Source organism: Abramis brama (assembly GCF_963993115.1).
Source record: "Abramis brama genome assembly, chromosome: 12".
NCBI classification, from domain to species: Eukaryota; Metazoa; Chordata; class Actinopteri; order Cypriniformes; family Leuciscidae; genus Abramis; species Abramis brama.
This window is the reverse complement of record NC_139974.1, coordinates 13,379,411-13,407,314: the sequence shown is the minus strand read 5'-3', so window position 1 is coordinate 13,407,314 and position 27,904 is coordinate 13,379,411. Positions and strand designations below refer to the sequence as shown.

Genomic DNA, 27,904 nt, shown 5'->3' with positions numbered 1-27,904 from the left:
AATATTTCTCACAAAAAATCTCAAACTGCACTGGAAATTCAAGACAGTTGTTCGCATCAATAAATTCTCTTCTCAAACCTCCCACATATGCACACGCTGACACCAGTACAGACCAGTGCAATAAGTTTATGGACTTTTTCACAAACAAGGTTACTTCAATTCGATCCAACTTCTCTGCTACAGGATCACTTTCCTCCAAAATCAGTCCTGCAAATCCATGTAAAACATTTTCTTTCTTCTCATGCATTTCTCAGACAGAGGTGGAGAGGATCATAAAGTGCATGAGAACCTCTACATGCTCATTGGACCCTCTCCCCACACCATTATTAAAATCCAACATTACAGCCATCAGTCCACTGATCACAGAAATCATCAACCAGTCACTCACATCCGGTCAGGTTCCTCCAGCTCTCAAAACTGCAGTTATCCGTCCACATCTGAAAAAGCCGCCACTTGACCCGGAAATTCTGGCTCATTACAGACCCGTTTCAAACCTGCCGTTTTTGTCTAAAGCCCTGGAAAAAGTTGTTGCAGCCCAACTTCACAATCATCTTCACATCCATAACATATATGAAAAATTTCAGTCTGGTTTTCGAGCAGCACACAGTACGGAGACAGCTCTGGTACGCGTCATGAATGACCTACTTATCACTGCAGACCAGGGCTCACCATCTCTCCTTCTCCTACTGGACCTGTTGGCCGCCTTTGACACCGTGGATCACAACATCTTGCTCCATCGTCTTAAGTCTGTGGTTGGACTCTCAGGGACCACACTAAGCTGGTTCCAGTCATATCTCGCAGGCAGGCTGGAGTATGTGGCTTTAGGACAGTCCCAATCATCACCCCACACGGTCAGCTGTGGAGTGCCACAAGGGTCCGTCCTTGGTCCGACCGTTTTCACCATCTACTTACAGTACTACCCCTTGGTCACATCATCCATAAACATAAAGTTTCATTCCATTGTTACGCAGACGATACACAATTATACATAAAAATGGACTCCTCACTCCCCTCAGCGCTGACGTCGGCATTTCAGGTTTGCCTGGAGGAGATGGGGCATGGTTATCTGGCAACTTTCTTCAATTAAATAGCAGCAAAACCGAAGCCATTTTGATTGGTACCCCTCACCAAACCCAGTCCTCCTCCCTCAGTAGTATATCTATTTTTGGCCATCACATTGCTCTGTCTACCTCTGTTACAAACCTCGGAGTCAGACTTGACTCAAATCTCACATTGGACACCCACATCCGTCACCTCTGTAAGGTCTCCTTTCTCCACCTTAAAAATATCGCCAAACTTTGTCCTTCCCTCTCCCAACCGGATGCTGAGAGATTGATCCATGCCTTTGTCTCCTCCAGGTTGGACTACTGTAATGCCCTCCTTGTCGGGATCCCTGGCAGAAGCCTGCAAAAGCTCCAGCATATTCAGAACTGCGCTGCCCGGGTCCTGACGAGGAGGCGCAAATATGACCATATCACACCTTTCCTGAAATTACTACACTGGTTGCCCATTCAACACAGAATTCAGTACAAAATCTGTCTCCTCACCCATCAGTGCATACATGGAACTGCCCCTGCCTACCTCAGTGAACTCCTCATTCCACACACCGCCACACGTAACCTCCGCTCCTCTACCTCTACCTACTGCCTGTACCAACCAAGGACTAAACTCTCCTCCATGGGAGATAGGGCCTTTCAGGCAGTCGCCCCACGGCTCTGGAATGCCCTCCCAGAGTCCCTAAGGGCTCCACAAACCGTGGAGGTTTTCAAGAAGGGTCTAAAGACATTTTTATTTAAACAGGCCTTTTAACTCTCATGTTTTTGATTTTAATTTTGTGGTGTTTTTATTTATTGTGTGATATTTTGTACTGTTTTTTAAACCTCTTGTTACTGTAGCACTTTGAGATTTCGCTGAAATGTAAAGTGCATTACAAATAAAATGTATTATTATTAAAAGGAAACCAGCCCCAGCCGACAGATCACCAACAACACAAAACTAAGTTCCACAAAAGTATAATTTATTTAAAGTGGAAAGAGTAGATAAATTAAGGAGCAATGGCTTCAGGGTGCCCCAAGGCCAAAATAATAAACAAAATAAACTTATAAACAAACATATATAAATTACCTAATCAGGGAATAAACAAAATTACAAAGTAACTTCCCTAACTCCCTATAAATAAACAAATCACAAACAAAGTCAAAATAAATGGCAGGACACCCCTACGCTCCTAAAACAGAACCAAATTAAATCATCATAAAAAAAACGAACACAATACACTGAAGGTTTTGGGATCTGCCGACGGGAGGAGGAATCCGGAGCTCTTCACGCCAACAAGCCAACGCCAGAATGAGCTCGCCATCTTTGGTAAGCGCCGCCCTTTTAAAAGCAGCGAATCAGTAGATCCACCAATCAGACTCCAACGATGACAGCCAATCCCTGCACACATATACAAAACAACACCCACAGAAAACAGATACCTAGGATCGTAACAGTACACTTCAACTGTGAGAGACGGAATCTAAAATAAAAATCCAGAAAATCACATTGTATGATTTTTAAATAATTAATTTGCATTTTATTGCATGACATACTGTAAGTATTTGATCACCTACCAACCAGTAAGAATTCCGGCTCCCACAGACCTGTTAGTTTTTCTTTAAGAAGCCCTCCTGTTCTCCACTCATTACCTGTATTAACTGCATCTGTTTGAACTCGTTACCTGTATAAAAGACCTGTCCACACACTCAATCAAACAGACTCCAACCTCTCCACAATGGCCAAGACCAGAGAGCTGTGTAAGGACATCAGGGATACAATTGTAGACCTGCACAAGGCTGGGGTGGGCTACAGGACAATAGGCAAGCAGCTTGGTGAGAAGGCAACAACTGTTGGCGCAATTATTAGAAAATGGAAGAAGTTCAAGATGACGGTCAATCTCCCTCAGTCTGGGTCACCATGCAAGATCTCACCTCGTGGGGCATCAATGATCATGAGGAAGGTGAGGGATCAGCCCAGAACTACACGGCAGGACCTGGTCAATGACCTGAAGAGAGCTGGGACCACAGTCTCAAAGAAAACCATTAGTAACACACTACGCCATCATGGATTAAAATCCTGCAGCGCATGCAAGGTCCCCCTGCTCAAGCCAGCACATGTCCAGGCCCGTCTGAAGTTTGCCAATGACCATCTGGATGATCCAGAGGAGGAATGGGAGAAGGTCATGTGGTCTGATGAGACAGAAATAGAGCTTTTTGGTCTAAACTCCACTCGCCGTGTTTGGAGGAAGAAGAAGGATGAGTACAACCCCAAGAACACCATCCCAACCGCGAAGCATGGAAGTGGAAACATCATTCTTTGGGGATGCTTTTCTGCAAAGGGGACAGGACGACTGCACCGTATTGAGGGGATGGATGGGGCCATGTATCGTGAGATCTTGGCCAACAACCTCCTTCCCTCAGTAAGAGCATTGAAGATGGGTCGTGGCTGGGTCTTCCAGCATGACAACGACCCGAAACACACAGCCAGGGCAACTAAGGAGTGGCTCCGTAAGAAGCATCTCAAGTTCCTGGAGTGGCCTAGCCAGTCTCCAGACTTGAACCCAATAGAAAATCTTTGGAGGGAGCTGAAAGTCTGTATTGCCCAGCGACAGCCCCGAAACCTGAAGGATCTGGAGAAGGTCTGTATGGAGGAGTGGGCCAAAATGCTGAATCCCTGCTGAAGTGTGTGCAATCCTGGTCAAGAACTACAGGAAATGTATGATCTCTGTAATTGCAAACAAATGTTTCTATACCAAGTATTAAGTTCTGATTTTCTGATGTATCAAATACTTATGTCATGCAATAAAATGCAAATTAATTACTTAAAAATCATACAATGTGATTTTCTGGATTTTTGTTTTAGATTCCGTCACTCACAGTTGAAGAGTACCTATGATAAAAATTACAGACTTCTGCATGCTTTGTAAGTGGGAAAACCTGCCAAATCGGCAGTGTATCAAATACTTGTTCTCCCCACTGTATAACTTGCTGGACCAGAGCTGCTGCTTCTCAAACTGAACCCATGCAGCTCGGATATCCTCATCTGACTTCTGAGGAATGAGAATGCCGCATACGTCAACATCTCTGCCTCTACTGCGGTCAAGCGGGCCATCTGGGGGCTTCTTGTCCCACAAGACCACCTCCTCGTAGTTCCATGTATTCAGGCACATCACTCCAGTTCTTGTATTAAAGTACCTGTAGTCCTGTCACTAGAGGGCAATAGTATATCCACATCAGCTCTATTAGACTATTAGGGAACTTTGTCTCATGAGTTTGCTCAACAACAACAACTCCCACTAATCTGCTGCAACTCTCATTTGGCAGTGGAGGTGCTAGATGGACGGCCTCTCGGTGAGGGAAGGGTCCTGCACACCACCATGGATCTTCAACTACAGACCCAGACTCTTCACACTGAGATCATTTATTTCTACATCATCACATCACCTCATAACCCGGTTATTCTTGAACTCCCCTGGTTACGCCAACATAATCCCCTCATTTCATGGAAGGAGGGTCGGATCATCAAATGGGACTCGTCATATCGCTACAATTGTTTAACTGGCAGCTCTTCACACTCCGTTCAGACCGTTACGCTAAAGGACGAACCTGCTCTTCTTCCTACTCTTCCCATTGAATACTCCGACCTCGTCGAGGCTTTTAGCAAGACCAGGGCATTCCACCGCTCAAGTAAATTCTCCATTGAACTAGGAGAAAGCCTCAACCAGGCGAGCACCACCTAAGGGTCGAATTTTTCCCCTTTTACAACCCAAATCCGAAACCATGAGGAACTACATCGAGGAGAAACTTTCAAAGGAGTTCATCAGAGAATATATGTCACCTGCAGCCTCTGGCTTCTTCGTTAAAAAAAAGTCTATGCCCTTGTATCGACTACTGGAGTCTCAATGACATCACCGTCAAGTTTCGATATCCATTGCCTCTGGTACCAGCTGCCCTAGGACAACTTCGCAATGCCAGATACTTTTCCAAACTAGAACTCCACAGCGCCTATAATCTCATTCACATCAGGGAGGGTGATGAATGGAAAACAGCCTTTTCTACCAGCACTGAGTACTATGAATATTTGGATACGCCCTTCGGGCTTTCCAACAGTCTTTCCGTATTTCAATCCTTCATCAATGACGTCTTTCGGGACATGCTTGACCGTTGGGTGATCTTTTACATCAATGACATTCTCATCTATTCCAACACCTATGAGGAACACGTGCAACACTTAAGGACAGTATTACAACGACTCATTGATCACCAGTTATATGCCAAAGCAGAGAAGTGCAAATTTCACCAGACTACCTCGTCATTTTTGGGCTACATCATCAGTCAGGAGGGAGTCGCTATGGACGAGAAGAAAGTCAAAGCTGTTCTAGACTGGCCACCACTGGCAACCTTAAATTAATTACAAAGATTCTTGGGATTTGCTAAATTCTACCGACGCTTTATCAGAAATTTCAGTTCGGTGGCTTCTCCCTTAACCTCTATGACTAAGAGAAATTCATCCCATCTACCATGGTCAACTGCAGCTCAGGAGGCTTTCGTAGAACTTAAGTCACGTTTCACATCTGCTCCCATCCTCCATCACCCTGATCCGGAACTCCTGTTCATAGTTGAGGTGGATGCTTCAAATACGGGCATTGGGGCCATCCTCTCACAGCGAATATTTGCAATCTGCCAAAAGACTGAATCCCAGACAGGCCAGGTGGGCTCTCTTCTTTACACGATTTGATTTTCACCGTTACCTATCGTCCCGGTTCAAAGAACCCCCCCCCCCCCCCCCCCCCCCCCCCCCCCCCCCCCCCCCCCCCACAGTAAATACAGTAAAATGTATTTACTGAATGCATCAACTGTAACACAAACAAGCATCCCAGACAATTACCATCCGGCTTACTGCATCCATCGCCAGTTCCTCACGACCATGGTCCCATCTTGCTATAGACTTTATTACTGATCTCCCCAAATCCAATGATAATACCACAATACTCACTGTCATAGATTGCTTCTCCTAGGCCTATCGTTTAATTCCACTTCCCAAGCTGCCCACAGCATTTGAGACAGCTGAACTCATGTGCAACTTTGTGTTTCGCTTCTATGGCCTCCCTGAGGACATCGTGTCGGATCGAGGCTCCCAATTCACATCTAGAGGATGGTCAGCATTCTTCCAAAAACTCAATATCAACATTAGCCTCACTTCAGGATATCACCCTCAATCTAATGGTCAAACAAAATGTCTCAATCAGGAAATCACCCGGTTCCTCAGATTCTATTGTCATCAGAATCAAACAGATTGGAGTCCATACCTCATGTGGGCAGAGTATGCACAGAACTCAATTCAAAAGCCCTCCACCGGACTAACTCTTTTTCAATGTGTAATGAAAAAAACCTCCTCTATTTCCATGGTCAAGGGAACCTACCGATGTACCCTCTGTCAACGATTGGCTCCAGAGAAGCGAGGACATCTAGAATCAGGCTCACACCCACTTGCTACATGCTGTCAGGAGACAAAAGTTGCAGGCCGATCGCCACAGTCGCTCAAATCTTGAATGTACTCCAGGTCAATGGGTCTAGCTATTGTGATGGATTTTTTAATTAATCAACTTTAACTAATCAACTAACATTTGTTTTTCTTGCAGGAATGACATTCATATGCTTTTAAATGTTTCCAAACTCTTTGGGGAAAACTTATGACTTTGAGTGTGTGTGTGTATAAATAAAAAATTAGGGGAAGTGAAACTAGACAGATGACTAGTTCTCAAACCTTGTGATAAGTAATCACAAAAACAGAGTTTGCTTGCAGGACAGTGACAGTGAGGGAAAAGGTTGGGGCTTTTGAACCAATTGAACCAATCATATTAAAGGTGACATGTTAGTCACTATAATCTTATTTGTTGTCTCGATTCTATAAAAACTGTTGTATCCGTGTTTGCTGGTGGGATTCTCAATGGAATTTGTCTGAGATACTCCGGCCTTGCTTCTTTGGAGAGATTCCCTGAGAAATGCTCATGAAGATCTCCTGGCCGTGATTAAAGCATTTAAAGGACATTTGCTGAAGTCTGTTTGTCGATTATTCCTGCGCAGGAAGTAAGCTAGTTTAGGGGAACAAGTTAGTCAGGTAACTATTATTGGACGGGGACGACGATTTGTAGACGAGACCCAGGGGACGTCGATTTGTAGACGAAACCCAGATAGACTAAACGTCGACAGTAGACGTTCGGGGACATCGATTTGTAGACGAGACCCAGATAGTTAGGTTTAGGGAAAAATCTACCACACTATCCACCCGAGACCTTCGCCTCAGACTTCCATGCAAAAAACTCAGTCCCTGTGCTCAGGTCTGTTTCTATCTTTCCTATGGCCTCTGTCTTATCACATGACCACATTTTTCAGAGCAATAAAACCATCTAATTTGATGGTTGCCCTGGCGACTGAGGCCTTTTCTGCTCTCTTGCCTGTTTTGGGGCAATATTTCATTCCTAAGAGTGGGCTTTAAAGCTTATTTGTTAAATGTAACAAATAGTTATGTGTCTGATTGTCTCAATCGTTACACCCTCTAGGTGCTACTGTGATGGATTTTTTTAATTAATCTATTAACATTTAATTAACATTTAGTTTTCTTGCAGGAATAACATTCATATTCTTTTGAATCCTAATTGTTTCCCAAACCCGTGTGTGTGTGTGTAAGTGTGTGTGTGTTTGTGTGTGATAGTGAATTATGTCTGAATATAACAAAAGGGGAAATTAAACTAGACAGATATCTAAATTTATAAACTCATGACTTTGAGTAACAAAGTGAAGTAAATCAAGAAACCAGATTTTGCTTCTACCTAGTACCAGAAGGATTTGCATTTGAAGAACCAATCGTATTGTAGGAAAATGATGTAATGTATAATGTCACCTTTGCCATGCTCCTATTCTATAAAAACTGTTGTATTCTTTTTGCTGGTGGGATTCTCTCTGAAATTGGTTTGAGATCCTCCAGCCGTGATTAAAGCATATTCGAAGGCATTGTCTGGAGTGTGTTTAGTTATTGCTGTGCAGCAGGTTGGTGGAACACTAGAGACTTTATTCCCAAGTGATAGTGTTAAAAAAGGAACAAGACGTCGTTCAACTCAGTGTGAGACTCTTAGGTGGGGTTATATTGCAGTCAGTTAACTATAATTCTTAGGCATTTATATGCTGTCAGAATAGCTACTCTTAGGTGTCAGATTATACAACCTGAGTATAATTTTGCAAGTGTCGACTGTAGTAGACGCTTGGGTGTCGACTGGAGACGCCCAGATAAACCTAAGTCAGGTGCATAGGGGAAAAATCTACCACACTACAGACAAACACACACACACACACAGCGGCTTTGAGCGTCTCAAAACTGTATTAATGATTCCCGTTCAGTCTCATCAATAAAATAGAATAGTGAAAATTTATATTTTAAAAACAAAACATGTTTTACAGTACCGAAATCTTTCAGAATAGTGAGATAATGCAAATATTATATTATATAATCCCTATATTATATTATAAGTGCTTAATATATACACATAAATATGTATTGCACAGGTGCTTTTAAAATATATAAAAATATGTTATAAATATGGTATAATATATATTTATTTTTCTTATATCCTAGTCAACAATTTATTTATTTATTTATTTATTTTTGCTGAATGGAACCATTTATTGTTAATAATTGTTGGTGATAATATTTAAAAACAATTGAAAACAACAAATGAAAACAATAATTATATATGATATAAAAGACTAATGAAGGCATGTGACTCGTTTTGGTAGCTTGTTATCTAATGCAGTGACATTCCCACATGTCAGTGTATTAAGCATGTTGCTAGTTACTCCAGTAGATGGCTTCTAGTAAATGTAATAATTTGTTACAGGGTATTGCATTAAACAAATTCTATGGAATGTGGGTGTCACCCAGTGGCTATTTTTGGTATTACATTTAAACAAGATCTCATAGGAACTTCAATGTTTGTGCTATCAACTTTCTGTAGACTCAATAGCTACAGACCTCCAAACTTCATGTGGCCTTCAGATTAGCTCAAGAACAGTGCATAGAGAGCTTCATGGAATGGGTTTCCATGGCCGAGCAGCTGCATCCAAGCCTTACATCTACCAAGTACAATGCAAAGCGTTGGATGCAGTGGTGTAAAGCACGCCACCACTGGACTGTAGAGCAGTGGAGACGTGTTCTCTGGAGTGACGAATCACGCTTCTCTGACTGGCAATCTGATGGATGAGTCTGGGTTTGGCGGTTGCCAGGAAAACGGTACTTGCCTGACTGCATTGTGCCAAGTGTAAAGTTTGTTGGAGGAGGGATTATGGTGTGGGGTTGTTTTTCAGGGGTTGGGCTTGGCCCCTTAGTTCCAGTGAAAGGAACTCTTAATGCTTCAGCATAACATTACATTTTGGACAATTTCATGCTCCCAACTTTGTGCACAAAGCAAGGTCCATAAAGTCATGGATGAGCGAGTTTGGTGTGGAGGAACTCGACTGGCCTGCACAGAGTCCTGACCTCAACCCGATATAAGACCTTTGGGATGAATCAGAGCGGAGACTGCGAACCAGGCCTTCTCGTCCAACATCAGTGCCTGACCTCACAAATGCGCTTCTAGAAGAATGATAAAAAAATCCCATAAACACACTCCTGAACCTTGTGGAAAGCCTTCCCCGAAGAGTTGAAGCTGTTATAGCTGCAAAGGGTGGGCCAACTACATATTAAAACCTACGGATGAGGAATGGGATGTCATTAAAGTTCATGTGCATGTAAAGGCAGACTTCCCAAAACCATTGGCAATATACCGTATATATTTGTATACAATACATTTTTTTAGTACATTCATTTGCTTTAAAGTAAACTTCTATAACTCTTTAATACTCATTTTTGAAGTGCTTTCAGCAGTAATCTGATGATTGTCTTTAAAATGAGACCAACCTTGAGTGAGTCTGTCTTATGAAATAATTAAACAATGACAAATACAATGGCCAAATGTCTGCAGCTCTGTTTATTCCATTAAGCATAAAAAGGTCATAACAACACTAAATGTATTTAAAAATATATATATATATAATATTAAAGTGTTGCAATAAATTCAATGTAATAATAATAATAATAATTATAATAATAATAAAAGTAAATGGTGGTCTAATTATTTTATGGTTTTATATTGCTTATATGGCAGAATATATGGTTATACAATATTAGTAAATGGACTTGAACTTCCATAAACCTGTAGAGTAGTGGTCTGGGGCCAGTTGCATAAACATCCATTATGTTAAGACTGTGTCTTAAGAACTATACAAACAACTAGCAGTTACAATCTGGATGTGTCGTTGGTGCTCGCAGTCTTTTAAACTCATAGTAAACTGATATACCAAAATGATGCTGATGGACAGAACAAGTTTATTTTTAGAATACATAATCATTCCAAAATAGATGATGACAACTCACAAACTTATTTAATTAAATAATAAATTAAAATTAAGTTAAATTAGAAAAAATACATGAACCATTTGTTACTTTTTGTTGTTAATTAAATTAAATAAAAAAATACATGTACCATATTTTGCATCACACTTTTTAAGTAAATCCAAATTGAAACAATTTAACGTAAAACTAACAAGAAAACCTTTTTAATATGTACATAAATACATGAGTTCACTCAGCATTCTTTAAGTTGAAATATCTAACGCCAATAGATCTACCAAGTAATTGCAAGTTGTGTTGACTTAACATTTAAGCTCATTTACATTAAAAAAGATAATTAATTGAATTGAACCAACATACAAGTTTAATTTATTTTAGATCTTGAGCTATTAAATAAAAAGTTAAATTTATTTTAGATCTTGAGCTATTAAATAAAACCGGTCTACCTCGCACCACAGTGACGCAATCGGCCTTCAAATGCGCCCTTCGAAGGATGCAGCCCCTGAATTGGGACTCAGTAACTGATTTTGATGACATCACTCTGCACTTCAGATTCTCATCAGATTTTCTGTCCAATCAAATGCTCTCTATAATCTAAAGCATCCAGGAATGGCACATAGTGCACTATATAGGGGATAGGGAATGGTTCAGGCAGTGTAAATATGCTTTCCATTGGGGCGAATACAGTCTGGTTTCATGTTAGTGATTGCTCATGATAGCACAGAGTGGATTATATGCGCAAGTCGGCGCATACCAGAAAACTTATCGGACCTATCTGTATTTTAAAGCGATGGGGAGATTAGAAGGAGAAACGGTTAGAGATTAGGAGGAAACTGCTGCTTTACTGAGCTCAATGGCTCTGGCCGAGCTGTGATATAAACTAAACGCCATTGGCTGTTTTAAAAAAGAGGTGGAGCTGTTTGATATGTCCCTCCCTGTAAGTCAAGTGGTGCTCACTGCAGAGTCAATGACGTCCAGCTCCATCTCTCTGGACATCTAATGGGGTCGAGAGATAGAGTTGTGGGTAGGGTTAGGGTGTGGTTAGATATTCTAGCTCCATCCATTAGGCCCAAATTACACTCGTTCTGGACGTCTAATGAGGGGGAACTATAGATGTAAGAGTCAGCCATTCATTTTATTGAAAATTACGTCAACACCTTTAACAAATCAGCCACTGGTGTTTGGATTTACCATGGTGCTTTAACAGCCAATCTCCTCTTGCCACCCTGTGGGCATGTAGTATAAAAAGAGTGAGCTCTTCTTCAAAAGTGAGCCACTGGTGTTTGGATTTCCCTAAGAGTGCTTTAATAACAGGTATGTGAGTCTTAATTATGGTCAGTGTGAAGTTTGAATTTTTTTTCCACTTTTCTATAATTCTCTCTCTCTCTCTCTCTCTCTCTCTCTCTCTCTCTCTATATATATATATATAAATGACAATGTATAGGTATGTATATATATATATATATATATGACATCATATATGACATATAATGTATATATATGAAAAAATATATCATTACATAAAAAATACATAAATTACACCATACATAAACTATCTTTGCATATCGATTACTTTTGATCTAATATTTCAACAATAATCATGTAGCCTATAGCATTTTTTTTACAATTTCTGTCTGTTTTTATTTTTAAGTATAGCCTTTACTTCTATGTATGTATGTATATATATAGAAGTAAAGGCTGTTACCATTTTTATGTTAAAATTTATTTTGTAATAGAAATACAAATGGTATGTGTATATTGTTTTTGCAGAAGGGATACAGTAACTGCAGGCGCTTTGTTTTGAAGCGCGCGAGTCTGTCAGGATGAGGCACGTGCGACGGGAGCTTCACCTGCCGCTCACAATTTGTATTTTACTGTGGAGTTCCGCAGGTACGCGCTGGATTTATCTTCCACTTTTTCAATCTGAACGTTTTGCGTAATTTAAGATAATTTTCGTCATCACAAAAGCATTACGGACATACATTAAAATGAAAAGATTTTAGTGACTAACCTATTAAGTCCGTCCTGACAGGAGCGCAACGTGTCAACAAAGTGACCCCATATTTCGGAGGCGTCAATGGCGGAACGAAACTCACCATAGAGGGCCAAGGTATATAAAATAAAAAAATAAAATAAAAATCACCAATGCTTTCCAATGAATCCCAACATTCGTTTCTGATTTAGCATCTTTTGGCTCTATTATAGTTTAAGTGCTTTAAAAAATCTCTAATAGCGTTGGTGATGTTTTCAGGTTTTGCTCAAGCCAATCAGTTCAATCTCAATGCCAATGACCCAAACTTCGGCAACAGTGTGACGCTGGTGTCCCGAACCAGATCTGTTCCCTGTGATGTCGAGAAAGACTCCAGTCACTCCAAACAGATCATCTGTTATACAAGGTAAGCAATCTTGATAGCTTTATCTTGATTGTAGTCATTGCATTGTATTGAATGGTGCTAATAATAATTCATATTACTAATATTATATATTTTTTACATAGTAAAATAGTATGAATGGGATCAGGCGTATTTTTGAAGGAAGGAATGTAAACTTTGACTAATTCCTTAAACTGAGGTGAAATTAATAAAATCAGTGGAATTAAATAAAACTGGCCTATATACTGACTTCATTTTCATTGTCTGCATAGTTCTGCAACATTTTTAAAAAAAATAACTTAAATAAATGTTTGTTTGTTTTTTTAAATCAACTTCCCCCCGTCAACTTTGCTGGAGACATTTACTTGTCCTGTAGGAGAAATTTGCACCCTCATGTTGTATGTGACTTGTTTTCTTCTGTGGAACACAAAAACACACTTTTTTTAAGGAATATCCAATCAATAAAATGACAATAAGGCCATTCCATATGACTTGTGTGCTATATTCCACGTCTTTTGAATTCAAAAGCTATTTATGAGAAACGGATCAAAATTATTATGTTTTTTCTCCTGAAAATGTTCCCCTCTCCTTCAGCTCCCAAATCTTATTAATGCAAATTGAAATGAATATTTTCTCTACTCTAATGAACTTTCCTCTAATGTTATTCTAAATGATACTATTATTTTATGTATTATAAGAAATATAAAAACATTTTTAAATTCCTTTTGCATTTGATTGTATAACATGTTTATTATTGCAGACTTTGGTCTGTCATATTTGTGTGTAAATGAAGAAGATATGCACATTTTAATTCTTTGAGATGGCTGTACTGCACAATGTTATGTAAAATAATGATGGCTTACCTTTCTCTAAATAAGCTTTATATTGCATTATATTCAGAGCTCTGCCAGAAGATGACTATGAGTTTCGGGTCAGTGTGGATGGCGTGCCAATTCCTCCCAGTAACATTTGTTATGGATATCAGTGGTATTACTGGTGGTATTACTGGTGGTGCATGTTCCATGTAAGTGAGATGGACTTCGTTGTATTGCTTACTAATACATATACTCATATCTTAAAATATTACAATATATTTATAAAAACATGCACTGCTTTCACAGAGCCGAACATACTATACACCTAGCATTCAAAGTATCAGTCCACTCTCTGGTCCCCCAGGTAGGTTTTGATAGTTTTTGTCATTACTCTGCTGCTTTTGGTTTGTAAAAACGTTCACAAAAAAAAAAAAAAATGAAACTGAATGAACTTTAGGGACTGTGGTGACACTGCGGGGAAGAATCTATACTGATGTGTACGGAAGCAACACGGACAAAAGCTCAAATGGCCTGGATGCAAGATTTTTAAGGTCTGGAAATATTTAATTCACAATGGAGAAATATAACTGTATGAATGTTAAAAATATTCTGCCTTGACATAATGTGTGTCTGAAACTGTTTTAATGTGTTTTCTTTGAACAGAGCGTACATGGGAGGCATGCCTTGTGAACTTCTAAAGCCTAATTCAGATGAAAAGTAAGTATTAAGTTACTAATAAATGTAAACATTAAATGTGAATGCACCCTCCATAAATACACATAAATTTTTTCAGGTATGGCCTCTTTTTGGATTATGAGGGCAGTCAATGGGGATCTATGAGCTGCAAAATGACTGGAACGTATGTTGGTGAGGACACGTTATTATTAAAACATTCAATAATTATTCATTCACTATAGATTTTTGTCAGATTAAATGTCATTGTCTTTGGTTTTCAGGTCATCACAACCTCAGTTACATTATCGACGGTCAATTTGGGAGGTCAGAGAAGTTTGATTTTACTTTACTAAACTTTACATCAAATTCTCTGCATGCTGTTAATAGAAAAGTAGACAAAACACATATTTTCTTTTTTTAGGAGTTTGCCAGACTTTGGGGTTTTCAGCATCTCAGCACTGAACAAGCTTGCCATGTTCCAGACATACGCAGGTGTGGATAACATTTATTCTTCTTAAATAATACAGCATGGAATTGCCTGCACAAAATCAGATTTGTAAAAAAAACATGGCCTGTTCTCTTTCAGAGGTGACAGGAGTTTCTCCCTCTGAGGGCAGCATATTGGGCGGCACATTACTGACCATTCAAGGACATTACTTTGATGAGACTGACCAGCCAGCCATGGTGTTAGTAGGAGGTAACCCTTTGAAAATCAATATATTTATATATATAAATATATATATACAGTATTTATATATAAATACTGATGATATAAATACTGAAATATATTATATTTTTTTATTATAATTTTTTTCCTTAGGTCGCGAGTGTCAGATTCAGAGTGTATCAAATGAGAGGATTGTCTGCATAACACCTGATTATGAAAGAACCAATATGACAGTGTTTCCTGGTGAGGATCTTATCCAAAGTCAGATCTATTATGATGACGTAATATTTTTAAAAAATCTTTTCCATAGACAAGATCTAGTTGGCACGACAGTGGAATTCTGAGCTCCACACACGAGAACATTTGACCTCGACACTGTTGAAGCATAACACATTATCTCAAGCAAGACCATGATTCTCTTTTGTCACGTAACTGACTGTTTTCAACAGGACATTGTATATCAGAGGCCATCACATAACTGACAGCAAGGAAACTGGAATTTTAATAATTCCTTTGTATTCGTCTCTTTGATTAACTTTAATTTAATTTAATTTAATTTATAGTACAGAATATTTTTCCCTGGTTAATAATGGTGGACATGTTCAATACTAATAGCCATGACTTTAAGGTATGTGTTCATACAGAAATTGACATTGAAACCTACCCTGAAAAATATCCATTGAAGTAAAAATGTACAAAATGCTGAGGTCTCTCCTACTATTTATGAAATTAATTACACATGTAAAATGCACATTCCTATTACAGTACTGTCTTGATTGTATTGAATGATGATTAAATGATCATGTTTGTAGGTGGCAGAGGTTTTAAAATGGAGATGTGGAACAGATCTTCTCCGAACCTTCTTGAGGACGTCCTGAATTATAATTCCAGTAGGCCTGGATACTCTGTCCAGTGGGTGGATTCGCTGTCCTATGTTTGGCCCAATCAAATTGATAACTTTGTGGCACGATTGAGTGGTTTCTTTGTTCCAACGGAGACCGACAACTACTATTTCCGAATCAAAGCAGACGACCGATGCCAGCTATATTTCAGCAAGACAGGTCTTCCCCAGGATAAGGTACCTGAATGATAATAAAATCATAATTTCATAATTTTAGTATTATCAGTGCTAGCAATTATCCTGTTAACTGCCTTTTTGAGCATTTATCTGAACTTAAATGGTTATAATGTATGAATGCTTTGGAATACAGACCTAAGGTGGATCTATTTTAAAGAAAGGCACTTAGCAGATTATTGCAGAAGTGAAAGCAGCATCAGAAAAATTAAAGTGTAAAAAAGTTAAAAGTTTAAATATAGTTGTAAAGCAAATGTACTGAACTAAACGTTTTTTATTTTACACAAAATATTTTACAAAATAATTTGGACTCTAAAATTGCTAGAAAAACTGAAGCCATGTGTTTAACCAAGTTGTTTACCAAATTTGAAGTTGATATCACGAAAATTAAGCCAGCTAAAAGGTTTAAAGTACCATTTCCATGGTAATGATGTCCAATTTCAAAAAAGGTGTTTCAGATTTCGAATGATACATAATTTAAAAAAAGGATTACAAAGTGTGCTAAGTGCTTGCAATACACTGACACACAGGCTATGTAGAGGCTAGTAACTTACAAGCATATTTTAATTTAATTTAAATGTAATCATTTTGTTTTATTTCAGGTTAAGATTGCATCACAGCCTTACTATACAGGCATGTTCTTCAGCTTTAGCACTCAGAGGTCAGACGTCATGCGCTTAGAGAAGGGAAAACCGTAAGTGGTTTTCAAGTAAAATAAAAAAAATAAAAAGTCATAAATGTTTGCTCTCTATTAGTCTTTTTGGCATTATTATTGTTATTATTGACTATATTGAATACAGTAAAGCCAATATGAAACATCTTTCAATGTGCTACAGGTACTACATAGAGATTCTAGTGCAGGAGTATGGATACTTAGCATCAGTGGATGTGGCCTTTTTCAAAGAGATCAGCCCTTTCACTGCCCAGCAGACAATTGAAGCTGTTAATGAGAAACAACAGATTAACGCATACTATGATATAGTACCTGAAAAACAGGTAAGTGAGCTCACAGATGCACTTCAGGGAAAGTTCAAAGATTATCTAAATAAGATATTATCTAAGATAGAAAGAAGGAATTCCTTAGGAATTCATTTCCTGCACTGCACCTGCAGAAACTCAAGTCTCAGATATGATCTCCTCTACCTGCAATGTGCATTTTTAAAAAAATGTTTTGTTGTTTTAGGTGGTTTGTTTCATGGGGTGGATGCCAATAACCCCCATCAACGAGGTCCAGACTCTGAGAATCAGCAGTGATTGTTTCTCTCTGAGCAACTGTGAAAACACATACTACTTCCTGGCATATGGAGATCTTAAAACAGGTGCATTAGTTCACACAGTACTATACAATAAATTCTCCTAATTTTTGCATTCACGCTTTTGCATTACCTCTAGAGACGTCTTTTTGTTTGCATGTTTGTAATGTTCACTGGAGTTGCTTGCATGTTTTAGGGCCGATCCCAATAAGTGCATCAGCAATGGAGTTGCAGAACGCTCTGAATGATTTGTGGACAATTAAACCAGACAGCGTTACAGTCACAAAGCAAGAACTGGACAATGAGTCGCTGTACAATGTGACATTCAACTCTACCAGAGGTGAACTTAAAAATGTTTTTTTTACCACATTTGATTACATATTTTTCATGTATATTTTAATTATAACGTTGATTCTTATTTTTGTTATCAGGATGTTTTATGTTACCATTTATGTTGTATACCACTACATTTAAGAGTATTTTGCAATATGTTTTTTGTTTTTTTTTATCTTGGAATTATCTCAGGTGACTTTAAGGATCTTGACTACTTGATCATGGGCTCAGATACTAACATCACAGTTACTGAGGACGTGAAAGGCCAGGCCAGCATGGAGACGTTCACACTACTGTGGGATGGAGTTCCGTCCCTCCCTCTGCCTTTCAATGCTTCTGCAGCGGAGGTTTTTGTTTGTTTTATATTTCTTAATATTTACCATAGAATAACATGATAGCCATTACAGTACTGTGTACAAACATTTTGAATACTCTCTTGAAATATTACTTTTATTTTTTATTAAAGGTGCGTTCAGCACTAGATATGATGATCACCGCTAAATGTCCAGCAGAGATTCCAACCATGGAGAACACTAATGTGAAATTTTTCAGAGATTATGAGACCACCACCACAGGGGTAAGCAAGGCTGCAAAGCAGATGATCAAGTACTGTATGTTCTACATGCAGAGGACATGCCTACTTACTTCAAATCAAGTCAAGTTTGCTTTGCAAATAATGAGTGAAATTAAGTATTACATTATAGACATCAGTTATCTTGTTGAAAACTTCACCTTTTTGTCCAGCTTTTAGAGCTTTCTCCTTATCAAACAGTTTTCAGGTGATCTAAGCCGCAGAGGGGTCCGGGTCACTGATTCGGAGGCTTTCTGTGGCCGCTGGTCTCTGAAGAATCCAGAGATTCTCTTCAATGTCAATGACATTACAGCATCCGGAGCAATCTACAGCCCAATACTGCTACAAACATACAACACTGTAAGCTCCACTAAACACCTCCGTATCTCATCCTTACTAATGGATTTTTCTCAGCATGGAAATAAAGATGAATATATATATATATTTATATATGTATATATATTTTTTCTTTGTAGCTCTGTTTGGCCTACAAAGGGCGTCTGGTGAATGAACTGGGAATAATATTCAGTTACATGACTGCAAATACTTACCGGGAAGAGAACATACGCATCTCTGTGCAGTTTGACTCAACGGATGAGTAAGTTTAATCTACTGAACATAATAGTAACCTGATGTCTTTCCTTTAGATTATTTGTCTTTATCGCAAAAATGTAATAACAAAATCAATTCATGTGAGGATAACATTGATGTTGTCATTCTCAGGTGGAACTACAAGTGTGTGGATCTCCTGAGCTCCATACAGACAGACTACATAGGCTCCAACTACAATCTTCTTCAGTTCAGTGTGTATGGAGTGGCAAACTCTGTTTACTTCATAGATGCTGTTCACATTGGACGTGCAATGACTGCTTTGGATTCTAATGGTGAATAGGAATAAGTTTAAAACAAATTTGACATTTTATTTTATTTTAAAGTGGTCTTTTAAAATGTAATGTTCTATTATCTCTCTCCACTTCAGTTATAATCCACAGGAGAAGGCCTCCTGCTCTGGCCAGTTCAGGACTTTTCTTTTCAAACATAATTGTGAGCAAACAAGCAAATGCTTCACAAGTCAGCTATGAGATCACCGCGACACCTTACAACTGTGGTTTTGGTGTCCCACTGTTTGAAATAGGCTTTCTGAAGGTAAGTTAGAGTAAAATGGAAGGGAAGTGCTGGAACTTCCAGATTTCTCTGATGTGACAGATGACAGAATATTTGCATGTCATATGTCTTTAACATTTGAGTTCATTGCTATATCTCTGAATTGTTTCCTGCAGATTGTGTGCACATAACTGCATAGTTAAAGGGATAGTTCACACAAAAACGAAATTCTGTCATCAATTACTCACCCTTGTGTTGTTTCAACCCCGTAAGACTTTTGCTCATCTTCAGAGCACAAATGAATATATTTTTAATGAAATCTGAGAGATTTCTGTCCCTCCACTTAAAGTCTATTCACCCAACATTCTGATGCTTCAAAACATTCATAAAGAGATCATTAAAACAATCCAAATGAATCAAGTGGTTTAATCCAAGTCTTCTGAAGAGACACGTTTGCTTTATATGATGAATTTAAATTATTTTTAATCACATTTAAACATTGATCAGCGAACAATGTTTACAGCATTGTAATTTGGTAAATAATAGCTCAAGTTCATTCTTGTGTGGCACTCAGCACGTTTGAGCTTCTGCAAGAAACAATGAGGTTCTCGTGCGTCAAGCAAGTACGATTAAACTCTATGTATGTTTGCTGGTTAATGATTTGTGTTAATAAAAGCATAAATTAAATCTGTTCATATAAAGCAATCATGTCTCTTCAGAAGATTTGGATTAAATCACTTGATTGAATTTTGGATGAACAGACTTTCAGTGGAGGGACATAAATCTCTCAGATTTCATTAAAATGTCTTTGTATTCCAAAAATGAACGAAAGTCTTATGGGCTTGGAGGTGAATTATCCCATGTTCGCCTTCCATGTTCTCAATCTTCAGTCTTCATTTATGTCCAACAGAAGATGCCAAACAGCACAGGAGACCTACTGATTCAAAGCCAAGGGAATGCCACTGTCACTATTATGCGCCCTCAGAAAGCCAGCCCCCCTCTTACAGGAACCTTTGACGTTGAGTTCTTAGCCCGGCGTGTTGAAGGTAAGCATGTTGCCATTTTATCTTTTACTTTGTTGTGTAGCTGCTGGAAATAACTGAATAATTTAGTACATGGAATGTTTCACAGCAGATTCTTGATGTCGGATACTGCTAATCATGTTTCAGTCCCAAAATGTATTTATTAGAATAGCAAACTTGACATCTTTTGTTAGGGGGTAAAAGTTTAGGACCCAAGGACCAGATGTTTGAAAGAAGTTATAAATTACAAAATTATAATAAACTGAAGAATAGTTTTACTGAAGATAGTTTGCAGTTTCATTAGCAGAAGTCAGTTTCAAGACACACAGGAGTTTGTAGGCCGCCCCGCTTACAGTTACAAAGATCACAGCAGTTATACCCTTCACCAAGGTCTAAGCTACGTCCTTGCTTCAGGTTGAATGATTCTCATTGGCTAAGAAAAAAGATAAAAAAGTAATTTTCCACACATATACAGATAGACTGAAGCATATCTCCATCAATTATGCAGCTGAAACTCAGACCCTGAAGTTAGGCAGGTTGTGACCTTCCAGGTCGCAGATTTGGGTTGCTGAGCACCAACATGTCCAGAACAACAACTCAATCAATCTCCAATAATGCCAGTGGTTCCTTAACATATAATCAAAAAGACTAACGCACATCTTTTCCAAGGTTGGATTTGGCCAGGCTCTAACTATAAACAGGAGAGTTTTCTCAAAACATCAAGATAATATGTTCTGTCTCTGAAGGACTTTAGTCTAATTGGAAAGTAAGGCTTTAACAAAGAAATGGTCCCTTAAACTATTGGCTTCAATGACCCCTATGTGTTTTAAAGGGCACATATTATGCAAAATTCACTTTTACATGGTGTTTGAACATAAATGTGTGTTGGCAGTGTGTGAGCAAAACCACCCTAGAATGATAAAAATCCACCCAGTGGGTTTTTTTACAATCTCAATAAATCATAAGCACTGTCTCAGAATGAGCTGTTCTCAGATTCGGTGCAATGTGACGTAGAATTGCGCAGGCCCCTCCCACGACTCCTTGATTGACACTTCAGTTTGAGCATAGACCCGCCCTGAGTGAGCTGGACACAGAGTCCGCCATTGTTCGACGCTTGAGCCGCTGTAGACAAGAATGTCTCCAAAGCGATTGAGGTGTGTTGTTGTTGGATGTAAGAATGAACATAGCAGTCTTCATTTACTCTTGTTGTTACTCGATCTGTACTGTTCGTGATCCAGCTTACGGGCTTCAGAGCGACAGTCCTAACGTTACTGACCACGGCAGAAATGAAAGTGAGAGCGCTCACTTTATCACAGCTCATCGAGTCGTTTTACGGATATAAGGTTTGCCAGTTTATTTAGCACCCACTGAGAAGGTGTGTATATATTTGTTTACTGTTAGTTGTAAGGAGTGTTTTGTGTACTTCGCTGTGTATGTTGATGATAAGGAAAGGGAGAGAGAGAGAGTTTATGGATAAGACTTTAATGCTCACTTCTTATACTGTGTTTATTCAGCTCTTACTGTGATTCTCTGGAGTAAAACTAACGCTCATCTTTTGTGTGATGTACAATAAACTTCACTGAACTCATCACAGTATATTTTGGTCATCATTCGGACGGGGTTTGCTACAGCAGGCTTGTATTAATAGTGGATAAAAGCAGATGACAAATAAATTATAACCATAATTAAACTAAACTATACCTGTTCTATCTCTATACAGCAGGGCTATTCAATTGGCGGCCCGCGGGCCAAATGCGGCCCGCCAATCATCTCCATGCGGCCCGACGGCACCAACCTCCCTCCTCCTCTTTTCCTGGCGGTGCGGCTAATTCAGTTTGATACTCGCTCCGATTGACCTGAGAAACGTTTTACGTGCGAATATTGCAGCAGTTATTATATGTGTCCCGAATTTATGTTGACTGAACCAGCGATACCAATCATTCGTGAATGAATCATTCTTTTGGTTCGATTCTAAACGCGCTTGCATAACGGTCTTAAACTATTCTCATTCATTCGGACCGCTCCGTCACTGAATCATCTGAAGCGGTTTCTCGTTCAGTACAGTATAACAACAAATAGCAATGTTTTCAGTTGTTTCAACACGGCCCAGCACGGAGTTGCGTTTACTCCCGTCCCGGACACTATATTAAACAGCGTTGCGACAACCAGTGGGAAGCGTTTCAGTTCGACAGAAACCTCTCTGTTACAAACCACAAATCACTCGATGATAATTAGTATTAAATCGGATGAAACAGCCTCAACATTAAATAAGCAAGCACTGTTACTGCATTCAGATATCAAATACAGACATTAAAGAATACATGAAAAGAACATTTCAGTAATCACACTGGTAACTTCTATAAAGTAAAATCTCAAGAGAAGTCATTCAACTCATTTGATATTTAGAAGGAAAAATATTGATTAATACCTTGATTATAATCATTCATTACATATACATTGAAGCAGCAGTGGATTCCAATCCACCCCCTTCACTTTCTACATAAACCACAATCTCCTAAGAGGTTATCTTGGTTTTCACTTGGTATGTGCATTGTGTGTTCCCAGGCCTGGCGGTAAACATCAGTGCTGCTGACCTGCAGTATGCCCTGCAGGGGATCCCAGAGCTCGGCCAGCTGCAGGTGCAGCGATCTGGAGCCTGTAGAGGCTACAGCTGGGACATACAGTGGCTCACCATCCCTGGAAATCAGCCTCTGTTAAAGGCAAGAAAGAGTTCAGAGTGCTATTACAATAAAATGAGATGGGGTTTGCAAGACGGTAGGGGAACTGCTCATGAGAAATGGTAAAAATGCTGGTTACATTTTTTTTTTGATGTGCTAAATTTTAAAATCAAATGTGTACAATTCATTTAAATATATAACATAACTTAAGTCAACATGGAAAGGTGTTTGCAACCCATTATTCCTTCTGTGAAGTGAAAAAGATATTCAATGAAAATTGAATTGATATTCAATGAAAATTTGCCCTAAAATAGGGCCAGTCTTGAGTGTATCCAGTGGGTACAAATATCTTAAGCAGAACAACCGGTTTAAATATTGATAATAAGAAGAAATGATTGAGCACCAAATCAGTAAATCAGAATGATTTCTGAAGGATGTGCAGCCTTGGTGAGCATAAGAGACTTTGAAAAACCTTTATATTAAAAAAAAAAACTTTCCAACCCCAAATGTATATCTTAATTGACTCAAACTTTCCATTTCACACCAGGCTGAATTAACATTTTTTTGATAATGTTAACCAGATCAATGCTTCCAATGTGGTTGGTGTGAACCCTTCATTGACGTCACGTGAGATCGAGCAAGGAGGCCTCTTCAAACAGAGAATTATGGGAGACTTTCTGCGCGTGCCTACAAATAAACCACAGGTGCGTTTCTTACTCTCTGCTTTTTCTGCAATAATGTTTGTCCAAAATACATTGGTCATATACTGTATATGCAGCTTGCTTTTAAAGGCTCTTCCTCATGTTACCTGATGCAGTGTAGTGTACAGATTTCAATAGCGCTACATAGTGGGTCAGGTGCAGGGCCTGTCCAGTTGTTACTCTGTTTGAATATCCACTGTTCTAGGTACAGTATTTTGCATGTTGAGAGGATTATGGCTGAACTGAAAGGTTCATTTATATTATTACAAAAGGACAGTTGTGCATTCTTTATAGTTTGAATGTGCATGATCCTATTAATATTTTATTCTAGAAGTTCTCAAGAATGCATTACATACAAGTTTACTGGTAAAAGAAGTAAACATTAATATAATTTATATATTAATTAAAATGTTTTTTATTTTTTTATTTAATATTTTAGTACTGTGTTGGGTCTCCTCTTAATATAAATGTAAACTTAAGTCCAGTGTAATATCTGGATCCTGAAGCAAAACCAGTTGAGAAACCTTGGTTTAGGATGTCTAATGACAGAAATGTACATTTGTGTGCTTATCTTTAAGGTGGAAGTGTTCATCAATGGTATTCCATCACGGTGCTCAGGGGACTGTGGTTTCACCTGGAGTGAGCCGAAGACCCCAACAGTGACCGGGATCTCGCCTACAGAAGGTAAAGAAGAGTAAATGATCAAGTCTTGCATAAAAGCTTTCATCTCCATTCATAATGGTTTATATTACTGATATAACTTGTCTTTCAGGATCAAGCAGTCTGGGAACAGTTCTTACCATAACTGGATCTGGTTTTGATGGTGGAAACGTCACTGTAAAGATTGGAGATGTGGAATGCTCTGTTCTACAGCTTACCAGTAAGTCAAAACTCTTTTCTTTTTTTTTGCACGCACACACCCAAAGTGCATTTCAAACAGCACACAAACACAGAATTGTCTCCTTTTCACGTCTCCTTTGGCTTTGAATGGATACATACAAAAAATAATGTCAAAATACTAGGGCTGCCCAGTCACGTGTCAGTGCTTGTTTGGACTTTCAGTTTGTGTTTTGATTGGTTCCTGTTTTCCTTTGTTCTTTTCCCGTCACTCCTTCGTTTCTATGGTTACTGTCATTATCAGTTCAGTTGTATCACATGTTTAGTCAATCATCATCATCTGTATCACCTGTTTTCTGTTAATCAGTGTCATCTGTGTTTGTATTTAATAGGGCTGGGTATTGAAACAAATTTCACAATTGGATTTGATTTCGATTCACAAGCTTGCAATCCGATTCGATTTAATATTGATTATTTTGGATATCAGGTACAATACATGGCATCTTTTCTCAAGGAAAACAAATCTCTTAACTAATGCTGTAAACTATGGGAGTCAGTTGTAGCCTACCAGTGTCACAATCATGGGCGTCAGTTTGGTTTGAAATGTGCTGGGGACAGAGACGCATTCTGAATTTCACTTTCAGAAGTTCTGGGTGCAATGACGCATTCATTTTTTTTTTTTCTCTTTCGCGCAGGTCATGTTTTGAAAGACGATGTCCTGTATTTCTAATGTAAATATATAAAAATGTATACAAAAATGTGATGATGTCCGACTCGTTTTATGAAGAAGAAAGCCTTAAGTTTTCAAAAAGAATTAGACTATGACCAGAGCCCGTCTACGGAGAGCCTGCCCACTCCCTATTAAGTCCTATTGTACCGAATTTTGGTTGTAGTTCCACGAGAGTTCCACTGGGGGCGATCGCCCATGAGTGCAGAATGAATGGTAGTCTATGGGGCTAGACGGCTAAATTTGTCTCTTTGACCCGATTGCCGTTGAGAAATCTCAGATTTGATTTTAGGTTTTGCAAGTTCAACATGGGTTATAGGTCGAAAGTTGAATGAACGAGAACTTAAGTCCTTTTGATTTCTTACAGGTTGAGTTGTTGTTGCCCATAACACGCTAGCATTCTGCTAATGAATGCTGATTGGTCAGTGAAGAACTGATTACGACCAGAGATACCGCTTGATGGCATCGTGTCATCCGAAGCGGGACCAGAAACAAACAAAACAAAAACTCTTCTAGCACGCGTATTTACCTGTGTCAGCTGTGTTGTCGATGCCTCGAGTGAAAAGAAAGTGCAGAGCGCGAACGCACCAGAGTGACTGAAGGATTGCCGTAAAGCAGTATCTCTGGTCGTACGATGTGTATGACATCATTGACACTTTAAAATACTTTTTAAAGCAAATAAGTGACTCTAAAAAATCTAACACCCAGCAATGTGTAATTTCTTTGCATCTCCTTTCGAATACAACATTCAAATTACTAGACAAAAAATTATATCCTGAGAAAAGTGGATTTTGATGTGTATAGCGCCATAGACCTCCATTCATTCTGCACTCGTCCTGTGAGCGCCCTCATATGGAATCAGAGTGGAACTGCAACCAGTTCAGAAGCCGGAAGTGTACTGAGAGTGAAACTTCTCGCCTTATTAGACATTCTCTGCTATGACCCACTATTTTGCTTCATAAGTACCATGATGACAATATGACATGACGTGGTTTGTCATGTCATATTGTCATCCAAATTGGTATTGTCATACCAAATTTCTCTCACACATTGCTCCTCATAACCACTGAAAACGGTCAAAAAATTGAGCCAAAAGTCAAATTATGGACGTAATCTGACATTAAGCGTTTCTGCTTCATTAGAGCCTATTGTAAGGAAAAAAGCTTAACGTGGTTTAATGTACCTAAACAACGATCAATGATCCCCAAATTTCTCTCTCATATTGCTCGTCATAACCACTGAAAACTGTTAAAAAATCTAACCCAAAGTCCAATTATTATGGACATTATCTGACATTAAGCTTTTCGCCTTCACATTTTCAGCAGGGCAGCGGAGCGGCTGTGGGTTGACTCCCCATGGTTCTCATGGGCTTTATATATCAATCCTAATGTGAAAAAGCTTTATGTCGTTTAATGTACCTAAACAACGATCACCAAATTTCTCTCTCATATTGCTCCTCATAACCACTGAAAACTGTCAAAAAATCTAACCCAAAGTCCAATTATGGACGTTAAGTTAAAAGTGGTGGGTACAAAATGACTCATGACGAAATCTGGTGGGTAGCCGCATTTCCATTACCCTTCAAATTGCTCAAATTGAAATGGCGAATTGAAAATACGCCCAATGGAAACACGTCAATAGCCATGTTTCCATTACCCTTCAAATTGCGAATTGGAAATACGCTCAATGGAAACACGTCAATTTCGCTTGTGAGCGGGAATTTATATAACAAGCAAGCAGTCCCAGCGCAGGTGAGAAAAAGTAATGCAAAAGTAACATATTACTTTGCATAAAAAGTAACTAAGCAACACAATTAGTTGCTTTTTTAGGGAGTAAGGCAATATTGTAAGACATTACTTTTAAAAGTTGCTTTCCCCATCACTGGTCTTAAGTGAATATAAACAGTTGAGAATGAAAACGGATGTGTATCATTATGTTGGATCCGTGCAGGTCTTAAGAGGCTTATAGAGGCATTCAAGCTTAAAAAATAATGCATAACACCATACAAGTGGATCAAATGACTTGTACACTATATTCCAAGTCTTCCAAAGTCATACTATAGCTTTGCACGAGAAAAAGAAAAATTTACATCATTATTCATAAAAAAGTTAGGTGAGTATGTTTTTTACTGAACTTTTTTGTTTTAAAATATACTGTTCAAGCAAACATCTGATCAAATTATTTCGTTGTGTTTCAGATACTTCTATAACCTGCCAGGTCGGTCCTGCAAGTGCAGGTGTACAGCCAGTCTCTCTGAGTTTCTCTGTGCTGGGAAATGCCCAATACCAAAGTAACAACAGCTTGTTCACACATCTGTTAGGAGTGACCTCCATAAACCCCACAACAGGAAGTGTAGCAGGTACATGTAGCATTACAATTCTCTACATACAGTAGAGTGTAAAATAAATATTTACTGAAGTATTTGATGCTTGCATATGTCTTTCATACATATTGTACATTGCGTAAAAAGGTCTAGTACCACTAGTAAAATGCTTCTATTTCATATTTTGAAAATGAGATATTTTGTTAATTAAAAATTATATCAGCAGAACCATTTTAATGACAAGTTGAACTGACACATTCCTTTCAAAA

General features: G+C 38.7%; 1 protein-coding gene across 1 annotated transcript in view; it reads left to right on the top strand.

Annotated features, from left to right (window-relative positions):
- Positions 1–12,305: 12,305 nt before the first annotated feature.
- LOC311093136 (fibrocystin-L-like) overlaps positions 12,306–27,904 on the top strand; it is a gene marked incomplete at its 5' end in the record, with an annotated part of 68,731 nt that continues 53,132 nt past the window's right edge. The window contains 29 exons of the mRNA XM_084130287.1: positions 12,306–12,372; positions 12,515–12,592; positions 12,734–12,878; positions 13,755–13,878; positions 13,976–14,033; positions 14,127–14,220; positions 14,333–14,386; positions 14,463–14,536; positions 14,626–14,668; positions 14,766–14,836; positions 14,931–15,041; positions 15,165–15,254; positions 15,824–16,089; positions 16,689–16,780; positions 16,923–17,082; positions 17,270–17,405; positions 17,536–17,679; positions 17,865–18,019; positions 18,139–18,249; positions 18,445–18,603; positions 18,720–18,841; positions 18,967–19,127; positions 19,223–19,389; positions 20,258–20,393; positions 22,935–23,089; positions 23,629–23,751; positions 24,327–24,432; positions 24,521–24,628; positions 27,510–27,671. Of these exons, the coding sequence (XP_083986413.1) occupies positions 12,306–12,372; positions 12,515–12,592; positions 12,734–12,878; positions 13,755–13,878; positions 13,976–14,033; positions 14,127–14,220; positions 14,333–14,386; positions 14,463–14,536; positions 14,626–14,668; positions 14,766–14,836; positions 14,931–15,041; positions 15,165–15,254; positions 15,824–16,089; positions 16,689–16,780; positions 16,923–17,082; positions 17,270–17,405; positions 17,536–17,679; positions 17,865–18,019; positions 18,139–18,249; positions 18,445–18,603; positions 18,720–18,841; positions 18,967–19,127; positions 19,223–19,389; positions 20,258–20,393; positions 22,935–23,089; positions 23,629–23,751; positions 24,327–24,432; positions 24,521–24,628; positions 27,510–27,671 (3,472 nt within the window). The remainder of the gene's footprint in view (positions 12,373–12,514; positions 12,593–12,733; positions 12,879–13,754; positions 13,879–13,975; positions 14,034–14,126; positions 14,221–14,332; positions 14,387–14,462; positions 14,537–14,625; positions 14,669–14,765; positions 14,837–14,930; positions 15,042–15,164; positions 15,255–15,823; positions 16,090–16,688; positions 16,781–16,922; positions 17,083–17,269; positions 17,406–17,535; positions 17,680–17,864; positions 18,020–18,138; positions 18,250–18,444; positions 18,604–18,719; positions 18,842–18,966; positions 19,128–19,222; positions 19,390–20,257; positions 20,394–22,934; positions 23,090–23,628; positions 23,752–24,326; positions 24,433–24,520; positions 24,629–27,509; positions 27,672–27,904) is intronic.